The sequence below is a fragment of the Centroberyx affinis genome, unplaced genomic scaffold, assembly GCF_046629955.1.
Source record: "Centroberyx affinis isolate AG114_WGS23_722 - 3 ecotype Tasmania unplaced genomic scaffold, CSIRO-AGI_Caff_v1 ptg002307l_1, whole genome shotgun sequence".
NCBI classification, from domain to species: domain Eukaryota; kingdom Metazoa; phylum Chordata; class Actinopteri; order Beryciformes; family Berycidae; genus Centroberyx; species Centroberyx affinis.
This window is the reverse complement of record NW_027280579.1, coordinates 79,728-105,000: the sequence shown is the minus strand read 5'-3', so window position 1 is coordinate 105,000 and position 25,273 is coordinate 79,728. Positions and strand designations below refer to the sequence as shown.

Genomic DNA, 25,273 nt, shown 5'->3' with positions numbered 1-25,273 from the left:
ATCAGATTATCGAGTGATACATTAGTGTCAGTAAACCTTAAGGTGCGAGTCCCAGCATCGAACGCTGCGTTCCAGAGATCTCGGGAAAGTTGGAAAGTTTTATTTTCGGCATTGCCTCACCTTAAATTTCTCTAAACAAACAGTTCCACGTAAATTTGAAGTTTAGTTTTGTAGTTTGTAGTTTAGTGATAGTTTATGGGAACATTAGAGGCAGCGGTCGACTTCTTTTTTGTTTTGTTTAATCTCAGTTTCATGCCGCTGTGGACTAGTTGACCTCTTTGGCCACAGCTCCCCTAGCAAGATCTCCTACAGCTGCTCTACCATCTGATATGTGTGTGTGTGTGTGTGTGTGTGTGTGTGTGTGTGTGTGTGTTAAAAGACAGATCAACACATACATGAGTGTGAGAGACAGTTGTATGTGATAGGTGTTTGTGTGTGTGTGTGTGTTTAGTGTATGAATGTGTGTGTGTGAAAAAGAGAGAGCTGTGGCCATCCTCCATCTGCTTCTGGGTGATTGTGGTTCTGGGAAACAATGTTGGAGGGTTACTAAGCTGCTACACACACTCTCTGCCAGCAAGAGAGTGTGTGTGTGTGTGTGTGTGTGTGTGTGCGCGCATTTTCAAATGTATATCATTTACCTATTTGTGTTTATACTTGTGCGTGTATTTCACTGTGTGTTTATGTTGTGTGTATATGTGTATATTTCACTCTTTAGGGATATGAGCTTTTGTATTTGTGTGTGTGTGTTTGAGTGGGGACATCCCCTCTAGTAGTTGATTGGCAGAGATAGCTGCAGTGAGGCTGGGGTCAGCATATGGCTCAATGTGATAGCGATGCTGTGTGTGTGTGTGTGTGTGTCTGTCTGTGTGTGTGTGTGTGTGAGTGAGAGAGAGAGAGCGTGCGTGTGTATGTGTCACTGCCTTCCCCTCTCTTTCACACTCTGTTCCCAGTGAAATGATGGCAGCTCTGGGCATGTAGCGCTATTGTCCCCAATATACACACACACACACACACACACCAGGAGCAGCCAAACGCCTAGCGGCCAGCCAGTCTTTGCCAGCTCCCACAATAGAGCCTATTGTCCCGGTAAGGCTACAATCTGCTGTGTGTGACAGGGAGTGTGTGTTCCTCACCATGGCAGAAAGGTGAGGGCAGAACCTCACAAATTGAAGACATTTTCTCACCGCTGATGCTGAAATGTGGTCATTTTGTCCTTAGCCCCCCAAACTCCGCTACAGCCATCAGCCATGGATGGAAAGCATCCTGTAAAATGATTAAAAGCAGCTCCACCGCAGATCATTGTAACCTGCTATACTAGTACTTGTAGTTTGTGGCTGTATTGTAGTTTGTTTCAGCTCCACTTTTGTTTACATTTGTGCACATAGTGAAAAAATACCAAAGCTATTCTTCTGCATATTGCTGAATGTGGTCCAGACACTTTCCCCCTCTGTCCCTCCGTGCAGCAGACAGAACGACACACTGATAACAAACCAGCATCACACCTTCAGTGGAATTTGAGGGTTAGAGTCAGAATTAGGATTAGATTAAGGGTTACAGTAAGGCACGTATTAGTGAGAGTTAGGGGTTAGGAAATGAATGCAAGTCAATGAGATGTCCTCACCAGTGTAACAAAACAGAGGGGGGTAGGCGGCGGTGGCTAATTGTTTCCTGTCACGGCGGATCGAGGGAATGAAAAGAAAGAGATGAGGAGGAGGGGTCGCGGCTAATCGCTCTCCTCCACTTCTCCCTGGGGAGGTGTGTGTGTGTGTGTGTGTGTGTGAGTGTGTGTGATGACTTTCGTTGTCTAGATAAAGAATAGCGCTGTTTCTGTGACTGCCTCTGTCAGCGGCTCTGCTTCACAAACCCATGTCAGCTTTAAGATCTTTGACACACTGGCGTACAGTGAAATTATAATGTAGAAGTTGCACATAATGTGATAGAATGGCAAATATATAAGGTAAAATACTAAAATTTTAAATTCCTTTGATTCAAAATGGAAATAGAAACCACATTTAATTGTCTAATGATAGAGCATTCATTCTCAGTAATTTATATATTGTGAGTTAACAGGACAACTTTGCAAAAATCATGCCAAAATTGTATTAATCTTTCAGTTTGAATTCTGAAGACAATCCACTTCTTCAGTTGATTGAATGGAAAGTGAACTGATGCCATCGCTGGTTACTTTATTACTCATGTTCTGTTCTGTATTTTCCTGTTCTAATTTTGGAAAAAAATTATTCCTATATTTAATATATATCCGTGTGTGTGTGTGTGTGTGTGTGTGTGTGTGTGTGTGCCCTGTCGCCCAGAGCTGTGCAGACACATGAGTTGTGGCCATCAGTGGCTTGATCACACCTTGTTGGAGCGGACCCCCCCGCTGACTGGTAAACAAGCTAATCTGTGTGTGTGTGTGTGTGTGTGCGTGCGTGTGTGCGCGCACTTTGTGCTTGTGTTTGTGATTGTATGTGACTAGGTGTTTAGGATTCATGGTGGGATGTCATGGATGACAGAAAGACCACAACTTGGACCACTGCAAACTGTGTGTGTGGATCATGAGCTCTGATAGCTCTCTATATGGATGGGTTATATGGGTTTCAATGTGGGAGGGCAGCGTCAATATTTTTTAGATTGAAGCTGCTTATAGCTGTTATATAGATATTTTGTGCTGATATTCAATATCTTTAAATGTGTCCATTTTCATGCCAAAACATTTAAGTATTCAGCGTTTCCCCCGAGTTTTCACCCTGACAAGAGTTTTCCTCTTGTCAGGGTGGAAAAGTCTCTGAAACAGCATTCAGACCATCATGGGACAGTAAAACTCTCCACTGAAACCCAGGATGATAATAATAATATATTCATGCGTACTTGTAATATGTAATCAATTAAACTGCGTCATATCAGAGGTGGATGACACTGACTGGCTGATATTTGATTTTTAATAGTGTCTAATCATAATGTCTTTTATCCTATTGTTATTTGCTATTGTATTGTTTTTACTGGAGTGTTTGATTTGATTTTTAAAGCACGTTTTAAAAAGTGCTACACAGATGGAGTTTGTTATTATCTTCTGTCCAGCATGTAGCCATAGCCACAGCACTAGTAATGAGTATATAGGCGGTGGGGGATGTGGTATGGTACTTTGAATTTAAAATCTGTACCCAACAGCCGGGATGCCTGTAATGATTTCTATTACCAGTTTGTGTCATATCACCCCCTATATCCATTTCAATGATAATTATGAGGATCCATATCTGTGTGTGTGTGTGTGTGTGTGTGTGGAGGATGGATATTTATTGTCTATCTGTTGTTAGAGCCTGCAGATAAAAACGACATCCAGCTCTCTAATCAGAGAATTATTATTATGGCCTTGGTGCACTAACACCCGTGCTCTGTGTGTGTGTGTGTGTGTGTGTGTGTGTGTGTGTCCGTCTGTTAAATAAAGCTTGTAATGACACTGGCAGCTTCGGGGCTCCTCAGAAGTGACAGAGAGGAGTTGTTTTGTGTGTGTGTGTGTGTGTGTGTGTGTGTGTAAAAGGGAGAACAGGCAGGGGAGGGGGCGAGAAGGGGCCAATAAATGTATCATGTCTCTTTTTCTCTCTCTGTTTCTGCATTGGGTTAAGGGGCAGATGAATAGGGGTAGATATGATAGTGGAGGTGTGTGTGTGTGTGTGTGTGTGTGTGTGTGTGTGTGTGTGTGTGTGTGTGGTTTGTGCGCACATTCACCCCTGGCAATAAGTAGTGCATTAGACCCACCTATCTCTGTCCCCATCTTTGGCGTACGTGGACACACACACACACACACTCGTAATGAAATCACAAGGCCTCCATATCATTGCTATCACAGAAAGATATAAACCCATTAGCTTGTTCCTTTGGGCATGGACACACACACACACACACACCCACACACACCCCCAAACACACAGGTTTATCATTACACGCTGTAAAGCTTTTCCAATTGTATTATCCCTCTGATGTCCCTCTCTCTGTTGTCTGTTCCAATGCCTGGGGTGGAGAGGACAGATAGTGTGTGTGTGTGTGTGTGTGTGTGTGTGATGGAGAGTGAGATTGTGAGAGTGTGAGTGTGTTTCTGAGGAAGAGTGGAATCTTGTGTATTGTTGCTGCAGGAGTTGCACTTTTAAAAAGCAGTGGTCAGTTTTTTTCCCCCACCCTTCATCTTGTGTTAACCTTCAATGTTGCCAAAGAATAAGAGTTTCTAACATGTTTTACTCGCTGCCATTTGGAGCCGGCAACATTCAAGTCCTAATCCTCGATGTCCTTGTCTCTCTTAGTCTCCATCTTTGTTGCTGTGGTGTTTCTGCACTGCTCTTCCCACAGATCACCTGTCAATCAAACAGTGTGTCCAGTACTGTGACGTCTTCTTCTTTGGATTTTCTGTGTGATGCAGTTTGACTTTCTCTTTTCTTTGTCTGTTCAGCCACGGTGGCTACCGCTGCCCATGCTAACTACCCAGTTCTTCTTCTTCTGTTTATTCCAAACTGTTGTTGCTGCTGCCGGAGACGTAAAACACGTCGCTTCTTGTGTGAGGATTTTTCTGTGGAAAGGTTGAATCACTATTGCGGGCAGCATATTGCAATAGAAAGTAGCAAAATGGACATTTAGTTATATGAAAATGTTGCGGGTTATTACTTTAACGTGTTGTGTTGAAAAGTGACAAAAGTTTGATATGTCACTCCAAGCTCTCGGTAGTTGCAGTGTGATGTAAAAAAACATTTTATATGCATATGTTTTTTAGCACTGGTGACCCCAGGGTGGGTAATATCTCATGCAGTGTTAGATGGACATTTATCTGTATCACTGCCTCACAGAGCAGCCCAGTAGAGCAGCAGAGACGGCTTTAACTCGAAGCCCACACTTGCTATTGATCTGCTCTTTCAGCAGGGTTGTAGTGGCAGTAGATGAAGAAGTAGCTTGGCTCTGAATACACTGTCCAACCTGTCAGTGATGATAACCCTGACAGGTGGGTACATACTCTATTCTGCCCAGTCAGATAGGTGGGTGAGCTGGTTGGCATACTGTACTGTGACTCCAGTATTCTATATTTACATACAGGTCATGGAATTTGTGGAATGCCATAGAATGCCTGGGGAATATCTTGGAAGAGTCTGGGTAATTCCATATTTTTCCATTTTCCTACATGTGTTACTTAAACATTTTCCGTTAGTTAGAGTTAGAGTTTCAATTTAGACAATACATTGGCACTAACAAATGTGTAACAACCTAATGCAGTTGTTTATTGTGCATTTAATATGAAGTCATGATTGTTATTGTTGTTATTCATGTTTAATTCAGGTTAGTAAATGCATTAGTTAACATTATTTAATGAACACTTAATGTAAAGTGTTACCGATTTATTTGCTGAAACGTTGGTTTAACAGATTTTTTTTGTCGTCCAAAACATTTCAGCTTTCATTTTTAATTAATTTGTAAAAGAAGGTTGATTTAATGGGTTATTGTGTGTAGATTAGTGACCAAAAAAAAAATCCAATTTAATCAGTTTTGAATGCAGGCTTTAACACCACAAAATGAGGAAAAGGGGGGTTGAATACTCTCTGAAGGCACTGTACTTTCACACACAGCCACACACACATATTCCACATCCACACACACATTTATACACAGACCTCCTGTACATAGAAACACTGACACGCGCACACACACACACACACACACGCACACGCACACACCCCAGCGGTGGGCCCAGCTCCTAATGCGCTAACAAGCTCTCTTTCTCCTCCCCTCGCCTCCTCCTCTCCTCCAATCTCCCTCGGTCTCAAGTGATCACAGGAGTCGAACGGCACCACAATGAAACGCTCGGCGGGAGAGAGAGAGAGAGAGAGGGGGGGGGGGGGGGGGGGGGGTAGAAGGGGATAGAAGGGGTGGAAGAGAGAGAGCGAGAGAGATGGAGAGGGCACGAACACTTCACGCTCGCCACTCTTTTCAGCCACGCCGAGAAAATGAGTTTCTGACTCGACACAAAAGAGCCTTTTTATCCGACTCCTCTCTCCTCTCTCCGTCTCTGTCCTCTCTGCCTTTCTCCGCTCTACTTTTCTTTTCCCTTTTTCTCCCTTTCTAGCCCCCCCCCACCCCCCACCCCCCACCCCCTCTCACTCTCTCTCTCCCTCCACGAATCTCTCTCTGTCTCTCCCTTTCTCCCTCAGAAAGAGATACATTTTTCCCGCTAATGACTTGATAAGAGAAGGAGCCATCTGAAATTCAATTACAGTAGATTTTAGAGTGACGACTGCCATTTGGATGGAGGGATGGACGGAGAGAGAGAGAGAGAGAGAGAGAGAGAGAGAGAGAGAGAGAGATGCCTGGATGCAATGCGAGTCTACTTTCTTTGACCTTTCACTCGCTGTTTTTTTTTCCTGCTTTTTTACTTTTTCCCCTCGCTCTCTGTGTCTTGATTTGATTTTGACTTGACTTTTATTGGGAAATCTTGTTCACATTTTAATCCTGTTTTATAATAAAAAAAAAAAGAAAGTAGTACATCAAAAGTAGTGAATAAGACACAGGTGGCAAAGACTTGACCAAAGGCAAGACAGTAGGACAGAATATTCAATGTCAATTACCCTGTATCCATGTAAGCGAGGAAGAAGAAGAGGAAGATATGGCTAGATATGGCATGAACATGCTGCTCATAAACTTGCACTTGAGTATCTTAAATATGAATGTTTTATTTGTGCATGTAAATGTATCCTGTGTCTCTCTCTCTCCTGTTGCTGCCTCCTCTCAGTGTGTTTGGGGTGACGAGGTGACATTACAGAGGGCAGAAACCCACGCTGAGAGCAAGAGGGAGAGAGAGAGAGAGAGGGAGAAATGAATGGTGACAGAGAGAAAAGGAAGGCAGGCAGAGGGGTGAAGAAAAGAAAACTGATACTCCTGTCATTTATCCCAGCGGTTGGTGCCATGTCTAACTGCTCTTTCTTTCTTTTCTTTCTTTCTTTCTTTCTTTCTTTCTTTCTTTCAGTCTCTTTCAGTTTTTCTCTTTTTCTTTCTTTCTTTCTTTCTTTCTTTCTTTCTTTGTCTTTCTTGCTTTCTTGCTTTCTTTCTGTCTTTTTCTTTCTTGCTTTCTTTGTCTTGCTTTCTTTCTTGCTTTCTTGCTTTCTTTTTCTGTCTTTCTTTCTCTATTTCTTTCTTTGTCTTTTTCTTTCTTTCTTTCAGTCTTTCTTTATTGCTTTCTTTCTGTCTTTCTTTCTCTTTCTTTCTTTCTTTCTTTCTGTCTGTCTTTCTTGCTTTCTTGCTTTCTTTGTCTTGCTTGCTTGCTTTCTTGCTTTCTTTCTCTCTTTCTTTCTCTCTTTCTTTCTTTCTGTCTGTCTTTCTTGCTTTCTTCGTCTTGCTTGCTTGCTTTCTTGCTTTCTTTCTCGCTTGCTTGCTTTCTTGCTTTCTTTCTCTCTTTCTTTCTCTCTTTCTTTCTTTCTTTCTTTCAAACCCATTCACCACCTGAGAACTCACAAAAAGTGGCTTAACGTTCAGGCACCTGTGCATCTTAGAATGCTTCCAATGTAAACCGAGAATATTCATACATTTCATGACAGACACATTTCAGTTTCATCTTCACCTTTATTAACTTAATTTATGACTGGACTTAATGACCCTTAATCAATTTCTTGTTGTCCTTGTCTTATATTATTTATGGTTTCAGAACTGTCGCTAGCCATGGTTCTCTATTGATTCTCTATTGATTATTACTTGATCTTAAATTCAGTTCCAGGTGGCATGAAAAAGGTCTTGAAAAGTCTTGGATATGTCTTTCTGAAACACATAGATATCATATTTAATGTTCTTGGAAGCACAGTCGCAATTGCTTCCTCACATCCACATGACATTAAAACATCATGAAAACAGGGGTATCCGGATGGTTCGCTTCTTGCTGATAATTGCGTTATATCCACACTCTCTCACACACACACACACACACACACACACACACACACACATTCACTCAACACTCTCAGCCGGTTGAGTCAACAAGGAGGAAGTGCGATGCAGGAAGCAGGAAAAGGCAAACGGTGAGATCACACACACACACACACACACACACACACACACACACACACACGGTGTGAGAGACACCGGCTCGACGCTGTGTGTGTGACTGTTCTTCTCTCAGCTCTCTCCAGGAGACACACACACACACGCACACACACACACACACACACACACACACACACCACACAGTGCTGTTACCAAAATATCTCCCTGTCTCGCCCACTGCCCTCTTCTCTCCCTTTCTTTTTCTTTCCCTGTGGCTCGCTGCAGGATTCTCACCCTTCCTCCTCCTCCTCCTCCTCTTCACGAGTCACCCCTTCTCTTCCTCCCTCAGTGTCTCACTCTCTTTTCACCTCTATCCTCCGTTCCCTCTCTCTCTCTCTCTCTGTTTCTCTCACCCCCTCATTTCCCTCTCTTACTTTTTCCCCCTCATTTCCTTCCCTCTGTCAAATCGAAGTCAAATCACACCATTTTATCGAAAGTGTATTTTTTTTTGTGTGACACAAATTGCGAGGAGCATACTTTAAGATCGGGTTTGATCGATATGGATTTTTGAAGATGGATACTGATTTTTGGATTGGAAGCTGCAAATAGCTGATATTTTGTGTTCAGTGTCTTTCAATTGGACAGTTTTCATGACAAATATTCCAAAAAAATGTACAAGTATTGTTTCCCCCGCAGTTTTCTTCTTATCAGGGTGGAAAAGCCTCTGAAACAGCATTTAGACCATCATGGGACATTAAAACTCTCATTAGAATCAGTTCAGGTTAAGGTTTTCCCATAGACAACCAGTGTAGTATTGATCAATGTATACAATAAATCTACTTTAATCACCTTAATATTCACCTTTATCTGTCAGCTAGAGTGGTAGATTCCAGCAAAACATTGCTTGGGAAATGGTGTCGGTGTTGAAGTTTATACAAGGTTCCTCCTCCCCCTCCATCCATCCCTCTATATCTCTTTCTGCCCCCCCCTCCCCCCTCTCCCCTGCCAGCGCAGTCTGTCCCTCCACGTTAAAGGAGCCATATTGTTGTTATTATCATTGTCTCTAACCGGATCAGTTACCATTAGACCTGAATCTGCTCCTTCTGAGGCCCATAGACCGGCTCTCTAACCCAATAGAAAACCCATGGACGCTATTACAGATGGCTAACCCATTCACAACACGCGTACACACACACACACACACGCACACGCAGAGGTACTGCGCAAACACACCGCGCTCATTCTGAAGATTCATTGGCTTAATCCCATCACACAGTCAAACAGACACACACGCAAAGTGCTTATTCATAACCATTTCTTGGCCCTAACCCTATCAAACAGAGCGCTAAACACACATAAAACACACACACACACACACACACTCAGCTCTCATTTGGAATCCTGTGTTATTGGAGCTCATTGAGAGAATGGTAATACTTTTGGGAGATGATGGGACATGGGTCGTGTGTGTGTGTGTGTGCGTCCAGGAGACTGTAATGGTTGCATATGGTTGTCATTATGGTTAGATATACGACTAGGAGGGTGAAATGTCATTCTATCAACGAGGTTATCTCTAATAGATGGACAGTTGAAGTCCTGGTTTCCATTTACTCCTCTGTCTCCTGAATTTTTAAGTGTTTTTTCCGCCATCTTTGTTTTCTCATCAGATCCACATGAGTCGTCCAGGTATTTCTGGAGTTCAGTTAACCGGCCGGTGTTGCTACCAGTGTCTCTCGATCTGAAAAATGTAGATAACGACCCCGTTGGACGCCGTTTTATTGTCTTTGCATAATCCATATAACACACACGCATGCTCTTCTGTTCTGTTCTTTTCTCCTCTATTCTGTTTTATTCTCTTATTGGTGTTTTCTGTTCTTTTCTGTTCAGTTCTATTGAGTTTTATTCTAGTCTGTCCGATTCTATTCGGATGTGTTTTGTTTTATTCTTTTCTGTTCAGTGTTATTCTTTTCTAATCCATTTCATTCTCTTCCGTTTATTTTGTTCTGTTCTCTTCTGTTCCTCCTTTTATTTTATTTTATCTTATTTTATTGTATTCTATTTCATTCTGTTTTTGTTTGGTTCCATCCTGTTCTATTCTATTGTTTTATTCCACTCTGTTTCATTCTGTCCTGTTCTGTTCTGTTTTTGTCTATGTTCTATTCTGTTCTGTTCTATTGTATTCTATTCTATTTTATTGATGTCCATTGTTGGCTATATTTTTAAGATGCGTAACATTTTGACTAGATTTTATCACAATCTTACACCCTATTCAGATTCTTTTTTTTCCTATTGGTATGTGTGCTTTTATTGTGTTTGGCCTTGACCTTTGACCTCAGCTATGAGGAGCGAGCCCGTTACCTAGAGACCATCGTCCAGCACCACCAGGAGCCAACCACCTTCGAGGATTACGCCGCTCGGGTCTACAGCCCCGCCCCCTGCACACACCTGCCCTCTGACTCAGGTAAGACCCGCCCCCCTCGCTCCCCGAAACATCCAGTCATCCAAATGTGTGTGTCTTTCTGGATTTGCCCATTCATATATTAGTTCCAAATGAGTTGCTGAAGAGAAAGTCCCACCTAAATAAATTGTACATATTTTATTCCTGTTTTTTGGGTAGTTTTGTTTCCCCTTTCTATACAGTCAGGCACATAAGGAAGGTCCTGCCTGCTAGCTTTTAAACTACCAATCGTCCAGCCTCTCTCTCTCTCTCTCTCTCTCTCTCTCTCTGTTTATTTGTCTGTCTTTCCAACTACAGAGCAGCCACACACACTAGCAACTCACAGTCTGATCCAGAGCCTTATATCTGATGAGTTCTGTTGTATATCCAAGGCTCCGCTCAGCCAGTCCTTCTTCTCTCTCCAGAGTGTCTCTGAGGGACTAGCTGACATCTGATCAGCCTTAGAGCTGCCAGACATACACATGGGAGTTATATTCTAATGTATGATTCTCACATTAAGCATGTCACTTTATTAGAGGGATACTGATAATTTTTTGCCTATAATGTGCCTGTTTAAGCCTAATTTAAAATGATATAATGATATCCATGTAGAGGTTATAGACAAATGTATGGCTTAGGCCTGTATTAGTCACATGTCAGTGTATTAATGTTACAGGTTATAGGGATACTGTGACCTGATTTTAAGGTTATGCAGAAGTGCAACTGTGTGTGTTACTGTCTCAAGGTGTGTGTACTGTTATTGTACTTGGACGACTGCCCCTCTTCTCACCAGCTACTATGTCAGAAATAATAACAATACAAATAATAATCACCCTGCTTTGAGGCTGAATAACATCCAGCGCAACCTGAGACACTTCTGGTTTTCCAAAGCGTTCATTTTCAGAATATTTGATGATCCTCGAATCCAACAGTAGAGTAAACTGGTTTGTAGTGGTTGCTTGGTGCGTTGTTCAGCCCCAAAGGCCATTTCAGAACACAGGATTACCCAGATAACCAAATAATATTTTCTACATATTCATTAAATATTACCTGGTCATTTGGAGGCTTATCTGGCTGAACGTTCAGACCTGATCAAGAAATATATTTGAATATGCTTTCGAATATTTGAACTTGGGTTCGACTGACATGGGTTTTGAGGACCAATACTGATAATATTGTTGAATTGAGGCTGCTGAAAGTCAACATTTTGTGTTGATATTCAATATCTTTACATTTTTCATACCAAAAATGTGCACATATTCAGCATTTCCCTACAATTTTACTCTTGTCTGAGTGGGAAAGCCTCTTATCTGAAACAGCCTTTAGACCATTAGACACTAAAACTCTCCATTGTCATATTCCAGTCAATTCAGTTTAAGGGCTTCCTAGAGACAACCAGTGTAGTATGTATCAATTAAATAACTGATATTATTTATATAATGCAATTCAATATCCGATTTAAAAAAAAAAAAAAAAAAAAGGCCCAATATATCAGTCTAACCCTAATTTGAACTGCATGAGGTACACTTGATTTATCTTGGAATTTAACCAGCCTCACATTGTGAGCAAGGTAGGATAAAACAAGCACTCCTCATGTGTTCAAGTAATTCAAAATGGATTCAGACTGTTTTTGATCTGGTCTGGAGAACATAATAATCCTGTGTTCTGAAATCAATCCTGCTCAGATTACACTCTCTCTCTCTCTCTCTCTCTCTCTCTCTCTCTCTCTCTCTCTCTCTCTCTCTCTCTCTCTCTCTCTCTCTCTATTAACTCACAGGTTCCCCTCCCTTAACAGCACAATGATCAAGCATTCTTCTCTCTTTCTGTTATTTTTTTTTTTCATTTCACACATTTTATTCATTTATTTTCATTTTCTTTTTTTTTCTTTTTTTTTTGTTGTTATTTTTGTTTTGTTTTATGTTGTTTTCTTTTCGTTTTGTCTCTTTCTTTTTTTTGTCTCCTTTTGTCCCCCCCCCCCCCTTCTTTAGATCGTAATGTCTCACTTGCCTATAGCTAAAAGGTAAGCCTGGTCACGTGACTGACATGCCCCGTTCTGATTGGCTCCTCCTAACGGCGTTCCAACCTAACCTGTCCTCTCCTGTGATTCCTCTCTCTCTGTCTTGTTGCTCTCTCTCCTTCCTCTCTGTTTTCAGCGAGCACAGCAGGTCTGCATGCGTTGATAACAGTCTCCTCTTACTGTCTAAAAGGATGTGTCAGTTTCAGCACATCCGTCAGTTGTGTTGTTTTAGCATGTAACACGCATTGCTAGTCACACATAAAACACACTATGATGCTGAACAGAAACACAAGCAGGGCATGAAACTCACTTTTTGAGCTCCGAAGTTCTCAGCCAAAGTCATTTTTAAAGCTGCAATACGCAACTTTTCACCTGAAGGCAGCTGGTCAAGGTCCCGCCCCCAAAACCCGTCAATCATCTTGCTGAGCCGTCAGCCTCGAAACAGCATGTAGCCTGATGCCGAGGAAGATGTTGAAGAAGCAGACGTGTTTTTGGCTCCAACTTTTATGTTTGTCTTCACGCTGCTTTCTGGACCAGGACTCCGGGAGATTCAGCATCTCAGTCGGACTCGCATGTAAAATAAAAGTGTCAAAAATAACCAGCAGTGAGGTGTGCTGTCCTAAACTATGCTCACCGACATGTAGAAAGTGAGACATCCTTTTTTTTCTGAGAATGTGACTTTTCTCCTCCTCTCTCTGTTCACACGTTTAACCGTTTCCCTGTTTGTTCCGTTCACCAGCGATGTCACGTTGACCTGGTGCAGCTTTGACCTCTAACCTTTTGTCTGCTCCTCTCTCTCTCTCTCTCTCTTCCTGGTTTTGGCATGGTCTAGCACCGTAGCACCACACACACACACACACACACACACACACATATACACTGACATACAAAAAATATGAGTAAGCATACCTGGATGTAGACCCATGCAGATACACACATGTATTGGTTACATTTGAATTAAATACCCACTTGTTTTTTCATTGACATGTTTGGTAAATGGCTTTCAGCATGATGAAGTTAGAATATGTTCTATAGCATTATTTATGTGTATATGTTTTGTGTTTGTATGTTTATGAGTGTGTTTGTGTCTCATGTCTTGCCATTCTGTCTGTTGAATGTACTTCAGCTGTTTCTCTCTTTTCCTGTTTGACAACTGCTCTCTATTTTTATTCAGTTTTCTCTTTTTTTCCTTGTCTTCTTCCTTTCCTCTTTATTTTCCTCTCCTTCCTTTTCCTCCCTATTTTTATGTCTCCTCTCTCCCTTTCTGGTGTTTTGCCCTTTCCTGTCCTTCCTCTTCTCATCTCCTCTTGTTTCATCCTCTCCTCTCCTCTCCTCTCCTCTCCTCTCCTCTCCTCTCCTCTCCTCTCCTCCTCTCTCCAGAGGACAGTAGTGTTATGTATCTGATGGTTCCTAAACCACTAGACAGCTTTAACCTGCTCAGGGTGAAGGGGAAGGGTCTGAAGCGGAAGGTCTTTCATGCTAGCTGTGAATGGTACGCTCTAAAGCTAGAAAGTCAGTTCAGTCCCTTTTCCCATCATACTTTCAATCAGCCCAGTTTTTCCTTCTCTAGTCTAATGTTCCTTCTCTAGTCTAATGTTCCTTCTCTAGTCTAATGTTCCTTCTCTAGTCTAATGTTCCTTCTCTAGTCTAATGTTCCTTCTCTAGTCTTCTCTAGTCTTCTGTTCCTTCTCTAGTCAAATGTTCCTTCTCTAGTCTTCTCTAGTCTTCTGTTCCTTCTCTAGTCTTCTCTAGTCTTATGTTCCTTCTCTAGTCTTCTGTTCCTTCTCTAGTCTTCTCTAGTCTTATGTTCCTTCTCTAGTCTTCTGTTCCTTCTCTAGTCTTCTCTAGTCTTATGTTCCTTCTCTAGTCAAATGTTCCTTCTCTAGTCTTCTCTAGTCTTATGTTCCTTCTCTAGTCAAATGTTCCTTCTCTAGTCTTCTCTAGTCTTCTGTTCCTTCTCTAGTCTTCTCTAGTCTTATGTTCCTTCTCTAGTCAAATGTTCCTTCTCTAGTCTTCTCTAGTCTTATGTTCCTTCTCTAGTCAAATGTTCCTTCTCTAGTCTTCTCTAGTCTTATGTTCCTTCTCTAGTCTTCTGTTCCTTCTCTAGTCTTCTCTAGTCTTATGTTCCTTCTCTAGTCAAATGTTCCTTCTCTAGTCTTCTCTAGTCTTATGTTCCTTCTCTAGTCTTCTCTAGTCTTATGTTCCTTCTCTAGTCAAATGTTCCTTCTCTAGTCTTCTCTAGTCTTATGTTCCTTCTCTAGTCAAATGTTCCTTCTCTAGTCTTCTCTAGTCTTATGTTCCTTCTCTAGTCTTCTCTAGTCTTATGTTCCTTCTCTAGTCAAATGTTCCTTCTCTAGTCTTCTCTAGTCTTATGTTCCTTCTCTAGTCTTCTCTAGTCTTATGTTCCTTCTCTAGTCTTCTCTAGTGTTCTGTTCCTTCTCTAGTCTTCTGTTCCTTCTCTAGTCTTATGTTCCTTCTCTAGTCTTCTGTTCTGTTTTGCCTTTGAATTCCCCCTAAATCTCTATTTCAAACCGATTTTATATTGCTCCAGTTGATCTTAGATGAACAAAATGCACTCTATGTTCAAATCCTGATGCTCTCTGGGTTTCTGGTTCATTATAATGGGGATGTAAACCCAACCATACAGTGCTAGAAACCTAAACATAGCTTCACATGTTGACCTGCACTGAATGAGGCATGTCTGCCCCCCCGCCACCAATCACTTCTAACAGTATTGTTATACATTGCATTGTGTTAAATTGTATCAAATAGTGTGTCCTGTGTACACACATGGCAGCTACTGTTAAGGAAATGGATGCAAATTGTATGATTAAAATAGACAAGTTAAATCAAATAAAATGTACTTTATTATTCCCAGTTCTTGCCTAACTTTTAGCTAATGTAGACTTCTCTTTTGCTTCCTTCTCAGTTCAGGCCAATTCTAGCTGCAATTTGGAATCACAACTGATTTTCAAGATCAGAGTTGGTGCTAGTTTGTGTCGGTTGTACAAATGATCTTGTGGTGCGATAAGGTTCAGGACTTTAATCTCATGTCTCACGATCCATTCGGGGCCATCACCATTACTTGAAACGTTTGATTTTTACCACTCAAATCTGTCTAAAAGCATCAGTACCCAGAGAGACTAGAGTAGTGGTTTGTAGGGAACTGTAATGAACCAAATGTAGAATACGCTAGAGCTTGTCTGTCTATCTGTCTGTCTTTCTAGCTGTCTGTCTGTTTGTTGTCCCGTCTGTCTGTGTGAGTCTGTCTGTATGTCTGTCCTGTCTGTGTCCGTGTCCCTGTAGGAGTCTGTGGAGTCTATCTGGCTGGCTGGCTGTCCGTAGCGGGACAGCATGGGGGGGGGCAGCTGTAACAGTTCTGTTGTCCCTTCATCCTTTTCTCCTCTAACTTCCCTCCTCCCCTCTCCCTCCCTCATCCCTCCGTCCCCTCCACTCGCTCCCTCCTCTCACCCCTCCCCTCCCCTCCCCTCTCCTCTCCTGCCCTCCTCCTTTTCCCCCAGGCTCCTGCCTAGAGATCCTTCGGGGAGAAAGTCCGGCACTTGGGGAGGCCGGGAGCGACTCGGCGTCCCCCATGTCTCCTCGGACTAGCAAGAGCCGCATGTCCATGAAGCTGCGGCGCTCCTCCGGATCGGCCAATAAGACCTGAGCCGCCCCGGGCTCTCGAGGACAGACCCTCACATCGCATCAGCCAAACAAAAACCTGACGTCCCTCTCACGTTAGCCAACGAGAACACGACTTAAACCTCGGACCGGCCGGCCTCTTGCTTCCTGGTTCACATTAGCCAATAGTAGGTCACCTCCTGGCCATATCAGACTATCAGGAGAGGGAGTCGTCATGCGGCGCTCTGTCGGTTGCGTTCAAAGTTCAGAGAGAAAGACGTTACTTCTCGAGGGAATTTGGCATAAAATTACATGACAGAAGTAAATCACAGAGAGCATTTCCGTATGAAAATAGTTGTAATCAGTTGTAATTAATAACCTCTATTCAAAATGAACTGTTCAGATGAAGTTCATACAGCTAATTAGTCATGAAAGTGAATGAGGATTTTCTCAGGAATGAACGTAACCTTCAGCGGCACCATGTGTCACTTGTCCTCCCTATACGTCTCTGGTTAAGTTAGCCAATAAGACTTTACTTGCAGTGGACTTCCTGAAGAGCTAAGCCAATAGGATTTGACTCTCACCCCCCCACCCGGCTCATCCCGTGTCCTCCAGCATGCTGCCGTTCTGATTGGACGCTGGCCTTTTACTGTACAGAAACCGCTTTGACGCACAATTGTACACACACACACACAAACACACATACTAGTCTGTTCTATCTACTCCGTACTGTTCTGTGCTGGACTTTACTATACTGTACTTTTTATATCGGAATCGCTCACACAATTGCTGCATTATGCCTCAGCCTTCTTCACAAAACAGCATAGAAACCAGTTCAAACCAGTTCTGCAGCATGCTGATCGGTGCAGTGTTAGAGCATACTGGTCTGTGCCATGATAGGAATCGCACAGAAACCGGTGTGTATCCAGTACTGCCAAATGCTGGACCGCTATACCTGACTGTGCTGTGCTTTTTACTTGGCTGCATCTGTAGAAAGGACACTGAAGAAGATGAAGCTGCGGATAAAGAGCGAAAAAACTACTAAACTAGACCGCGTACTCGGTCTAGCTGTGTCGCGTCGGTCCTGGAAGTGTCTATGAGGATCCTGTATATTTGTATTATAGTCTGTCTGTGCGTCTACAGGCAGAAACCTGAGTTTTGATATAAAAAGAGACGGCACCTCTAGTGTTGCATGGAGAAAGAAAGCCTGATAAATGTCTATTTTGTCCTCTGTGCAGCATTAGGCCTCTATAGAGAAAGGCTGGGGTCACTTCCAATTCAGTCCGTTCACACTGTAAATAGAAACGCATTCATTTGCTAACAATAGAACACCTTTTTAGTTACTGCCGAAGAGGTTGGACGCAGCCTTCTCATGCCAAAATATTTTCTGCGTTTTGAATCCAGAAGCAAAGCCGCGTCCCGAGCTTGACTGGATCGAAAGTCACTTGACCCCCCCCACCCCCGCTCTGTATGAAGAGCAGCGTTATGGGAACGATGGAGGGATTATGCCTCTTTCCTTAAAGCTGAAGAAAGACGAACCGATCAAAAAGCAAGCACTTGTTACATAAAGAGTTTAGTTTGCTCTTTTTGTTTTTTTGTTTTTTTTCACGCTGTAAAATGTGGAAAAGCACTGTTTCTGAATATGTTCACTACCGTTTATTATATTTCCCTCAGTCGAATCTAATATTTTCTTTTGTTTCTTTTTAAATTGACTGTAAAAATGCGTTTCGACCCGAACAAGAATGTCGCTGTATTTTTAGCTCGGCGTTATCTGACGCGACGGAACCACAGCTTTCCTTTCTTTGTTCTTCTGCGTAGATATATTGTGTATATCTATATATGTATGAGTATAAATATATATATATATAGTAGGTATATGAATATCTATATTGAATGTGTACAGTGCGAGGAGGCTTGTCGTGTATATATACTCTTAACGTGAGAATAGCTGCCAAAACCAAACCATGGTTTCACCTCAGACCGCGTCCGCTAAAGATGGGTTAACACTACAAGATTTTTTTCTTCGCCGCTTCCCTGTTCGTAAACGGTTAGCGCTTCATTAAGACTTTAAAGACGATCTTAATGTATATCGAACACTCCTACAGACCCCTTCTAATTACGCGCAAATTATGGCCAAATTCTGGAGATGAGGGATAATCTGAGAAAACGTTATGATGTTGGATTATCATCTGTGATCTTGTCGATTTATGTGTGAGACTGGGCTTCATTTATCAGCGAACAGGCTAGCTCACTCGGGCGTGAAGCGTTTTTAATGTATGCACTTAACGTCACTGCAGCTGCGGGGCTGTGATCTTTCAAGATATACGTTTTTGTTTTTTTTCACATCCCCGAAAATAGAAAGTGTCACTTCTTTAAAGTTGGTTATAAGATGTTTCAGCCCGACATTTCAGCGTTTTTTTCACTGAAAATGAGGCCCAGAGGCAGTTTGAGAGGCGGACTGTTATTGGTCATTCATCTTCATCATCATCATCATCACCATGGGGGGTGAAAAGAGGGAAGGAGGGAGAAACAGAAATAGTGTACATAAGAGAGAAAGATGTATTTTCTAAGGCCAAAGAGCGGAGGAAGAGAGAGAGAGAGAAAGAGAGGGTTGTGAATATAATTTTGTATCCGTTCTGATCTTTAGACTCGTCTCCTCCAGTTCTGGGTGGAGGGGATCCGCATGCATCTGAATCCAGACCGCTCACTTTAATGCTTTAACACATCACACACACACACACACACACACACACCACGCCTGGGATCTTCATGCATTGAGAAGCTTTACGCTCTCATTCCAGCGCTCCGTCGGTACGCCTCTCAAACCAAAAACATCGCTCCGGCTACTAAACCTCGACTAGATCTCAAATAGTTTCAGACGGCTGAAAGACTTCAGGTGTACTGGATTTACCTCTTCCATTCGTTTTTTAATGATCTCTCCATTATCTCCTGATTACATCCCTAATAATGGAAGCATAATTGAACAAAAATGACCTTGCCCAGATCTGCTTTGTGTCATCGAGGTTCATCATGATGCTTCATGGCTTGAACTCACTGTATTCCACAACTGTATTTTCTGTTACACTTTGCTGTTTTTTTTTGTGATTTTTCTGTCAGCCATAGCTTCTCTGTAGAGAAGAAAGGGATTGTAAAGCGGCAAATGTTTTATTTTGATGGTTATCATTTAAAAATGCCATTGTATAATGAGGTCAAATTCATGTTATTATTTTTGTGTGTGTTTTGAATATTTGAGCTCACTTCAGATTTGAGTTGTCCCTTTAAATTATTGTTGTTGTTGATGTTCGTTTTTGTTATTAATGACCAAGTGAGTGGACTCTGAGGTTGGGGCGCCGGTCTCTTATTGGTCCCGGAATGAGCCGCGTCCCTCCTCCTGTAACGCGATTGGTCCGTTACCCCCAGTGCACCATGGGACTGATCTGTACATGCTGTAAATAGACTACAGCTCACCTGCCAGTCACCGGCCGCATCCCAAACTCTCCCGCTTGGCTACGTCCCGTTTACACTCCGACAGCCCGAACCTGCTCACCGGCCACGTCCCAAACTCACTCCTCCACCCCCACTCTTGCCTCCTAGGACCTACAGTGTTCCCTACAGCCTGGCTGCATCCCAAACTCAGTCCTAGCACCTAAACCCCATAGCGACACCCTGTTCACACTCCACCTCACCCAAATGTCCTACCAGTGACTCCTGCAGTGTTACCATGACAACTCAAGCACTGATGCTGCATTCATGTCCCATGGGAAAGACGGTAGATCAGAGCTTCCTCAAATTTCAGGTGGTAAGTACTCAGCGATTTCCTAGAATTATAAAACTTCACCAACATGGAATCACCTGTAGTCAAGAGTAGGGAATGATGTATGCATTTCAAAAGTCTCAAAAAAGTCTCAACTCTTTAAATTGCATGACAGGACACAACTAGCAGCAGGATCTTTCATTTGTGGTTGACATTGCAATGTTTGGTTTGCTATAAAACTATGCTATGAACTCAAATGTGTCACTAAGTGGATGTGTTAAAAAAAAGCTGATCAGGAGCAACTTAAGCCTACAGCAAACTTCAATTATGCCGTCTTGACAGCCTCCAACGAGTTTGAATGCCTAGTGATTCCAACCGTTATTCCCTTGTGACATGAATGCAGCATAAGACTCAAATCTCTTGTGCCTGTGTAGATTCATCCTGTGAGCTTACAGGCTGTGGTGGACTCGGGTGCGGCTGTAGTCCAGAGGGTAGTTTGGGACGAAGCTGATGTATGTAACTACTGACTATACATACTGCATGACACCAGTTCAGTACTAACTGCATGTGTTGACCATGTAACAGCTGTACCGCAACACACACACACACACACACACACACTCCGAGAACTGTATTACTGTCAAACCTGTAGTATGTATACATGTATAATGGCTATTTCAGACACACAGAGAGTGGATGTGCGATGATGGCATTTGACAATAAAAAGATTCTTACCACTAGGATTGGGTCATTGTGTGTGTGTGTGTGTGTGTGTGTGTGTGTGTGTGTGTGTGTGTGTGTGTGTGTGTGTGTGTGTGTGTGTGTGTGTGTGTGTGTGTGTGTGTGTGTGCGTGTGCGTGTGCGTGTGCGTGTGCGTGTGCGTGTGCGTGTGCGTGTGCGTGTGTGCGTGTGCGTGTGTGCGCGACAGTCTTAAAACCACAGAAGCAAGGTGACAGTATTGCAGGACTGCTCATGAATCATACTGTATATTAACGTTTATTGACAATAATTCGGAATAGATTTCACATTCAACATACCAAAATAGTATAGGCTTCATTGAACCACAGTTACATTTTTATAATCATGAAGGCATTTCATTTCAGCAAATATTTCAACAAATAAATAATTGCTATTCATCAAAGACAAAAAGACAATTCAGTTTTTACTAGGAGGACTAACATTAAGTTGTTTTTTTTCCTGTATGAAAATAACATTTTCTAGCTGAGAAGTCAACCGGCACATCATTTACACTGGAACAAGCAGGCTGCGTTTCCATAGGAACTACTTTAAAAAGGCATATTATGGTCTGTCTCTCCTCGGATTCACTTTTCTTTTATTGTTTTTTATTGTTTTTTATTGTTTTTATTGTTAACTGTACATGACATGATTTTGGAAATGGAGTTAGGCCATCGATTCTGTCTCCAGTTCTCGGGGTAAGGAAGGTCACTTTCACAATGCGATTACAGGTTTGTGATTATGGTCTGGCGCTGCTTCACATGGTGGACCCAGCAGTAATGTAACCCACTGGATTACTGCAAAGCATCTGTGGAATCATATTACTTACTACAAATCCATAAAACATGAATTTAAATAGCTGATTCCTGTAATCATCTTAATTTTTTTCAATTTTTTTTTTTTTAGTGTTGGGCTTATTGGAAAGATTTGAGAGAAGCTGAAAAGAGGTGGCAGCCTCCTTATCAACACAAATAAAGACATCCATATAAAAAAAAAAAACTATCTTACCTTCCCACTCTATCCCTTTTTAAATCAAATTCTATTGGGAAACAACAAGTAGGCTATGCCCCCAGGTTTCATGTGGAATATATTTCAAATCAAAATATGGAAAAATAACCTTTATAAACCATTATGACCGGGCTCCAGTTTAAAATTTCCGTCATGATAATTTTGTAGAGTTTAGGTTTTTTAATTTGATTAGGGATCAGCACATTGAATCTCTCACCTTTCCCATTTTTATTTAAAAAGTGTGACCGTTTTACACATTATGGTAGTATTACAATCCCAAATGTGGTAATGATAGTGTTTTTAGCTGATATCAATTTCAGAAATCTAGTGATGAATGTTATATTTGCTGCCTGGTTTCAAAACCATTGACAGTGTTTGGTAGTTTTATTGTACAGGTTTCAGTAGCATCAGAGAACATTAGAGAAACGTCCCGTAAAATATCATGTTAGGATGCTTCATTGGAGTTTGCCTTTGAACGAAACGCACACTGACTACAGACTGAACCTTTTATCCTCAGCCTGTAACACACTGCGGTGCGCAACTTGATGCTTTTGGACAGCTGGAGCAAACAGGCTCCGGCGCTGTATTCACACTGCAGCACATGATGCAGGCTTCAGTGCGAAGATAAAACACAAAACACTTTCAATTAACCACAGCTGATAAGTTCTCCATAATAATACTCCGTTACTGTCCAGACGTGAGGTGTGTGTGTGTGTGTGTGTTACGGTCGGACGGCCATCTGCAGCAGCATCACCTGCCGGTTCTCGGTGGGATGAGACTTGTTGATGTGTCTCGTGAGCCCCGGGGAGCTGTAGAACGTGGACGGACAGTGTTTGCACGTGAAGATCTGCTGCTGCTGCTGCTGCTGCTGCTCGCACTCCCCGGTGCCGTTGTCCTCCCTGTGCGCGTGGAGGACCTCCGGTCTGAGCCCGCCTCCCAACGTTCCCGCCAGTAGCTCGTCCCTCATCGCGTGCCACAGACGGTGCTTGTCCCTGATTTCAACCGACGGGAAGCGCGCGCCGCACAGGTGACACGGGAACACCTGGCTCTGTGTGTGTGTCTCGCGCGCCTGGCCGTACGGTGACGGGGGCGGAGAGGCTCGCGCTGTCACCTCGTGCGCGGCCAGGTGCTTCCTCAGGTAAGCCTGTCGGCGGAACTTCTTCCCGCAGTACCGGCACTCGTAGACTTCCTCCTCCGGTAACGACTGGACGAACGGCAGAGGAGGCGGCGGGAGGGACGTCGGCTGCGGCTGCGGCTGCTCCGCGCGCTCCTCCGGGCCGCCGTTTAGCAGCAGGAGGCTTGAGGGCGGGCTGTCCGCGGCTCTCACGTGCTGCTGCAGGTCCAGACAGCTCTCAACCGGATTCCGGTAGTGAGGGGAGGAATCGTAGTGAGGAGGCGCGAGGCTGTCGCCGTCAGGACTGTCCCGAGCCCGGCCGTGCAGCAGCACCAGAGAGGGCTCGCGCCTCATGCGGGAGCTGTCCAGCGCCCCGTGGTGCTGATTAGTGTTCACGCGCAGCAGCTCGTTCTCTTTGCCCTCCATCTCCACCGGCTGCCTGTCGTGTTGAAGGAGCCCTCGCGCCTCCGTTAACGGCTGGCTCTTGCTTTTCGGAGTCTCTCCTGCGTGGTTGTTTACCGGACGCGGTTTGTGCCAGCGGCGGTGGGAGGCCAGGTTGGCGGGACAGCTGAAGACTTTGTCGCACTCGGGACACCGGTACTCCACGCGCACTATCCGGGAGCACTTGTGCTGCGCGAGGGAGAACGGATCGGGATACTCCTCCTTGCAGAGCTGGCAGATGAACTCCCCTAACGGCTGATTCCCGGTAGGAACGGACTTTTCCCGGTGTCTCCTCAGCTCGGGGCTCTCCTTCTTTATCCGCAGACCCAAAACCGGCGAGGTCGTGACCTCGTCCTCGAAGTTAAGTTTCCGGTTCACTTTGGGTTTCTTGCTCGCGCTGCCCGCCGACGGTTTGGCGTGCCTGTTGCTGTTCGCGCGTTGCTCCAGTTCCAGGAACGAGCGTTTCCTCACGGCGTGCTGCTGCTCGTGGCTCATCAGCGTCAGTGGCGGGAACAAGTGCACGTGCGCCATATTCGGGTCGTACTTCTCATCATGGCCGTAGGACGGCGCGTGGTGGCGGCTGCCGCTCGCGAGGAGCCTATCGATCGAAGCAGACACCGATGTCGGCGCGGAGCTCAGCAGGAACGGCAGCTCCGGTAGCTCCGACACCGGGGATGACGTCAGGCAGCGGCCGGGGAACAGCAGCCGCTTCTCTTCCTCCTCGCGCAGCTCCAGCAGTCTCGTGCCGACCGGTTTCACGGGGCTGCAAGACTCCGTTAAAGTCACGTCGCGAGGATGCGGAGGAGGAGGGAGAGGAGCAGGGGGGGAGAAGCGGGAGAAATCCCCGTCGGGAGTCAAAACGTCCACCTCGGTCACCGGCTCCTCGCTCTCCGGTAGCTGCGCGCGCCGGTCCGCCTCCGCCTCCAGCGCGGACTCCACGTGCGGGCTCCACGCCTCCCTGACACCGGCGGAGTCCTCGCGGGACACTGGGAACAGTAAGTCTGGCCGTTCAAACGGGAAAACGCTCAACACCTTCTCCCGGTGGAGCGGCGGCGCGTTGTCCTGCGTTACCGGCTCCGCTCTCGTCCCTTCAGCGTTGTCGTTATTAGTGTTGCTCTTGTCGTTACTGTCATAAATTACGGTTTTGTTATCATTATTAGTATTATTATTCCGTGATCGGTATGACGCCGAGCAGCGCCGGCTCCTCTTCACTAAGAATCCTCGAGGCATGATGAGGATGATGATGATGCTCGGCGCGCGGCACCACCGGCCAGAGAGGCGGAAAGAACAACAACTCTTGTCTCGAGCCCACTTTCAAGTAGAGCTTTGAAGTGGTTGAGAGAGAGCGAGAGAGGGGGAGAGAGAGGGGCGCGCGCTCGGGTGTCGGTGTGATGTGAGCACGAGAGAGAGAGAGAGAGAGAGAGAGACACTACACTGTCCGGGGTGCGCGTGGTTTGTTTTTATCCCTAAGGTAGAGGGGCGACCTCTCTCTCTCTCTCTCTCTCTCTCTCTCTCTCTCTCTCTCTCTCTCTCTCTCTCTCTCTCTCTCTCTCTCTCTCTCTCTCTCATAAATATTCCCTTAGCCCACTTCACTACTATATTCCAATGGAACTAGAACTTTAGTCACTGTGTATCAGTGGATCTCAGACTCATGCACTGGTAGAGTTTAATCTACAGTTTAAGGCTATTCTGCTCTGCTTCCTCACTATTTGTTCACTAATATTCCTAAAAGTTGGCTGGAATTACTGGTCGTCAGTTGTCTAAACCCTGAGCTTTGGCAAAGTCCCTGAATCTAATATGATTTCCTACCAAATCTTCCAGACCCACTTCAATAGATAGACTAAATTTCTGGGGATAAGTCGAGCAATGACTGATGACTGACAGGATATTATTATTATTAGCTTAGAGGGAACACTGGACCTGAATGATACCCTGATGTGATTTTTAGATTTGGCTTCCATATAGATTTCTGGTGATTTTTGCTCTCCATTAGAATGATAAAAAATACAAGATCAAATTTGGACTCACTTAGGGCCATGGTAAATACCCAAGTGGTTTTCCTCATGGAATTCACTGTTAACTGATTTAAAGCTGAAAGAACTGTTCTCTGATAATGAAGGATGTTGTGCCGGTCTCCTTAAA

The 25,273-nt window shown here is 43.9% G+C and overlaps 2 protein-coding genes across 2 annotated transcripts in view; one reads left to right on the top strand and one right to left on the bottom strand.

Annotated features, from left to right (window-relative positions):
- Positions 1–20,563, top strand: part of ralgapa1 (Ral GTPase activating protein catalytic subunit alpha 1) — a 73,127-nt gene extending 52,564 nt beyond the window's left edge. The window contains exons 44-45 of the mRNA XM_071533003.1: positions 10,341–10,465; positions 15,980–20,563. Coding sequence (XP_071389104.1) covers positions 10,341–10,465; positions 15,980–16,125 — 271 coding nt within the window. The 3' untranslated portion in view covers positions 16,126–20,563. The remainder of the gene's footprint in view (positions 1–10,340; positions 10,466–15,979) is intronic.
- Positions 20,564–22,297: 1,734 nt separating this feature from the next.
- LOC139655583 (insulinoma-associated protein 2) lies at positions 22,298–24,361 on the bottom strand. Its single transcript, XM_071533021.1, has 2 exons — positions 24,203–24,361; positions 22,298–24,166 (listed from the first exon to the last, which is right to left on the bottom strand). Exons 1-2 carry the CDS (start codon positions 24,359–24,361, stop codon positions 22,298–22,300), a joined length of 2,028 nt encoding a protein of 675 aa, XP_071389122.1.
- Between the last annotated feature and the right edge of the window lie 912 nt (positions 24,362–25,273).

Excerpts from the sequence above, each read along its gene's own strand:
- LOC139655583 (XM_071533021.1), bottom strand. The coding sequence starts at position 24,361 with ATGCCTCGAGGATTCTTAGTGAAGAGGAGCCGGCGCTGCTCGGCGTCA. Across the intron at positions 24,167-24,202 it reads AAGGGACGAGAGCGGAGCCG|AAGGTGTTGAGCGTTTTCCC; the intron begins GTAACGCAGGAC and ends CTCCACCGGGAG.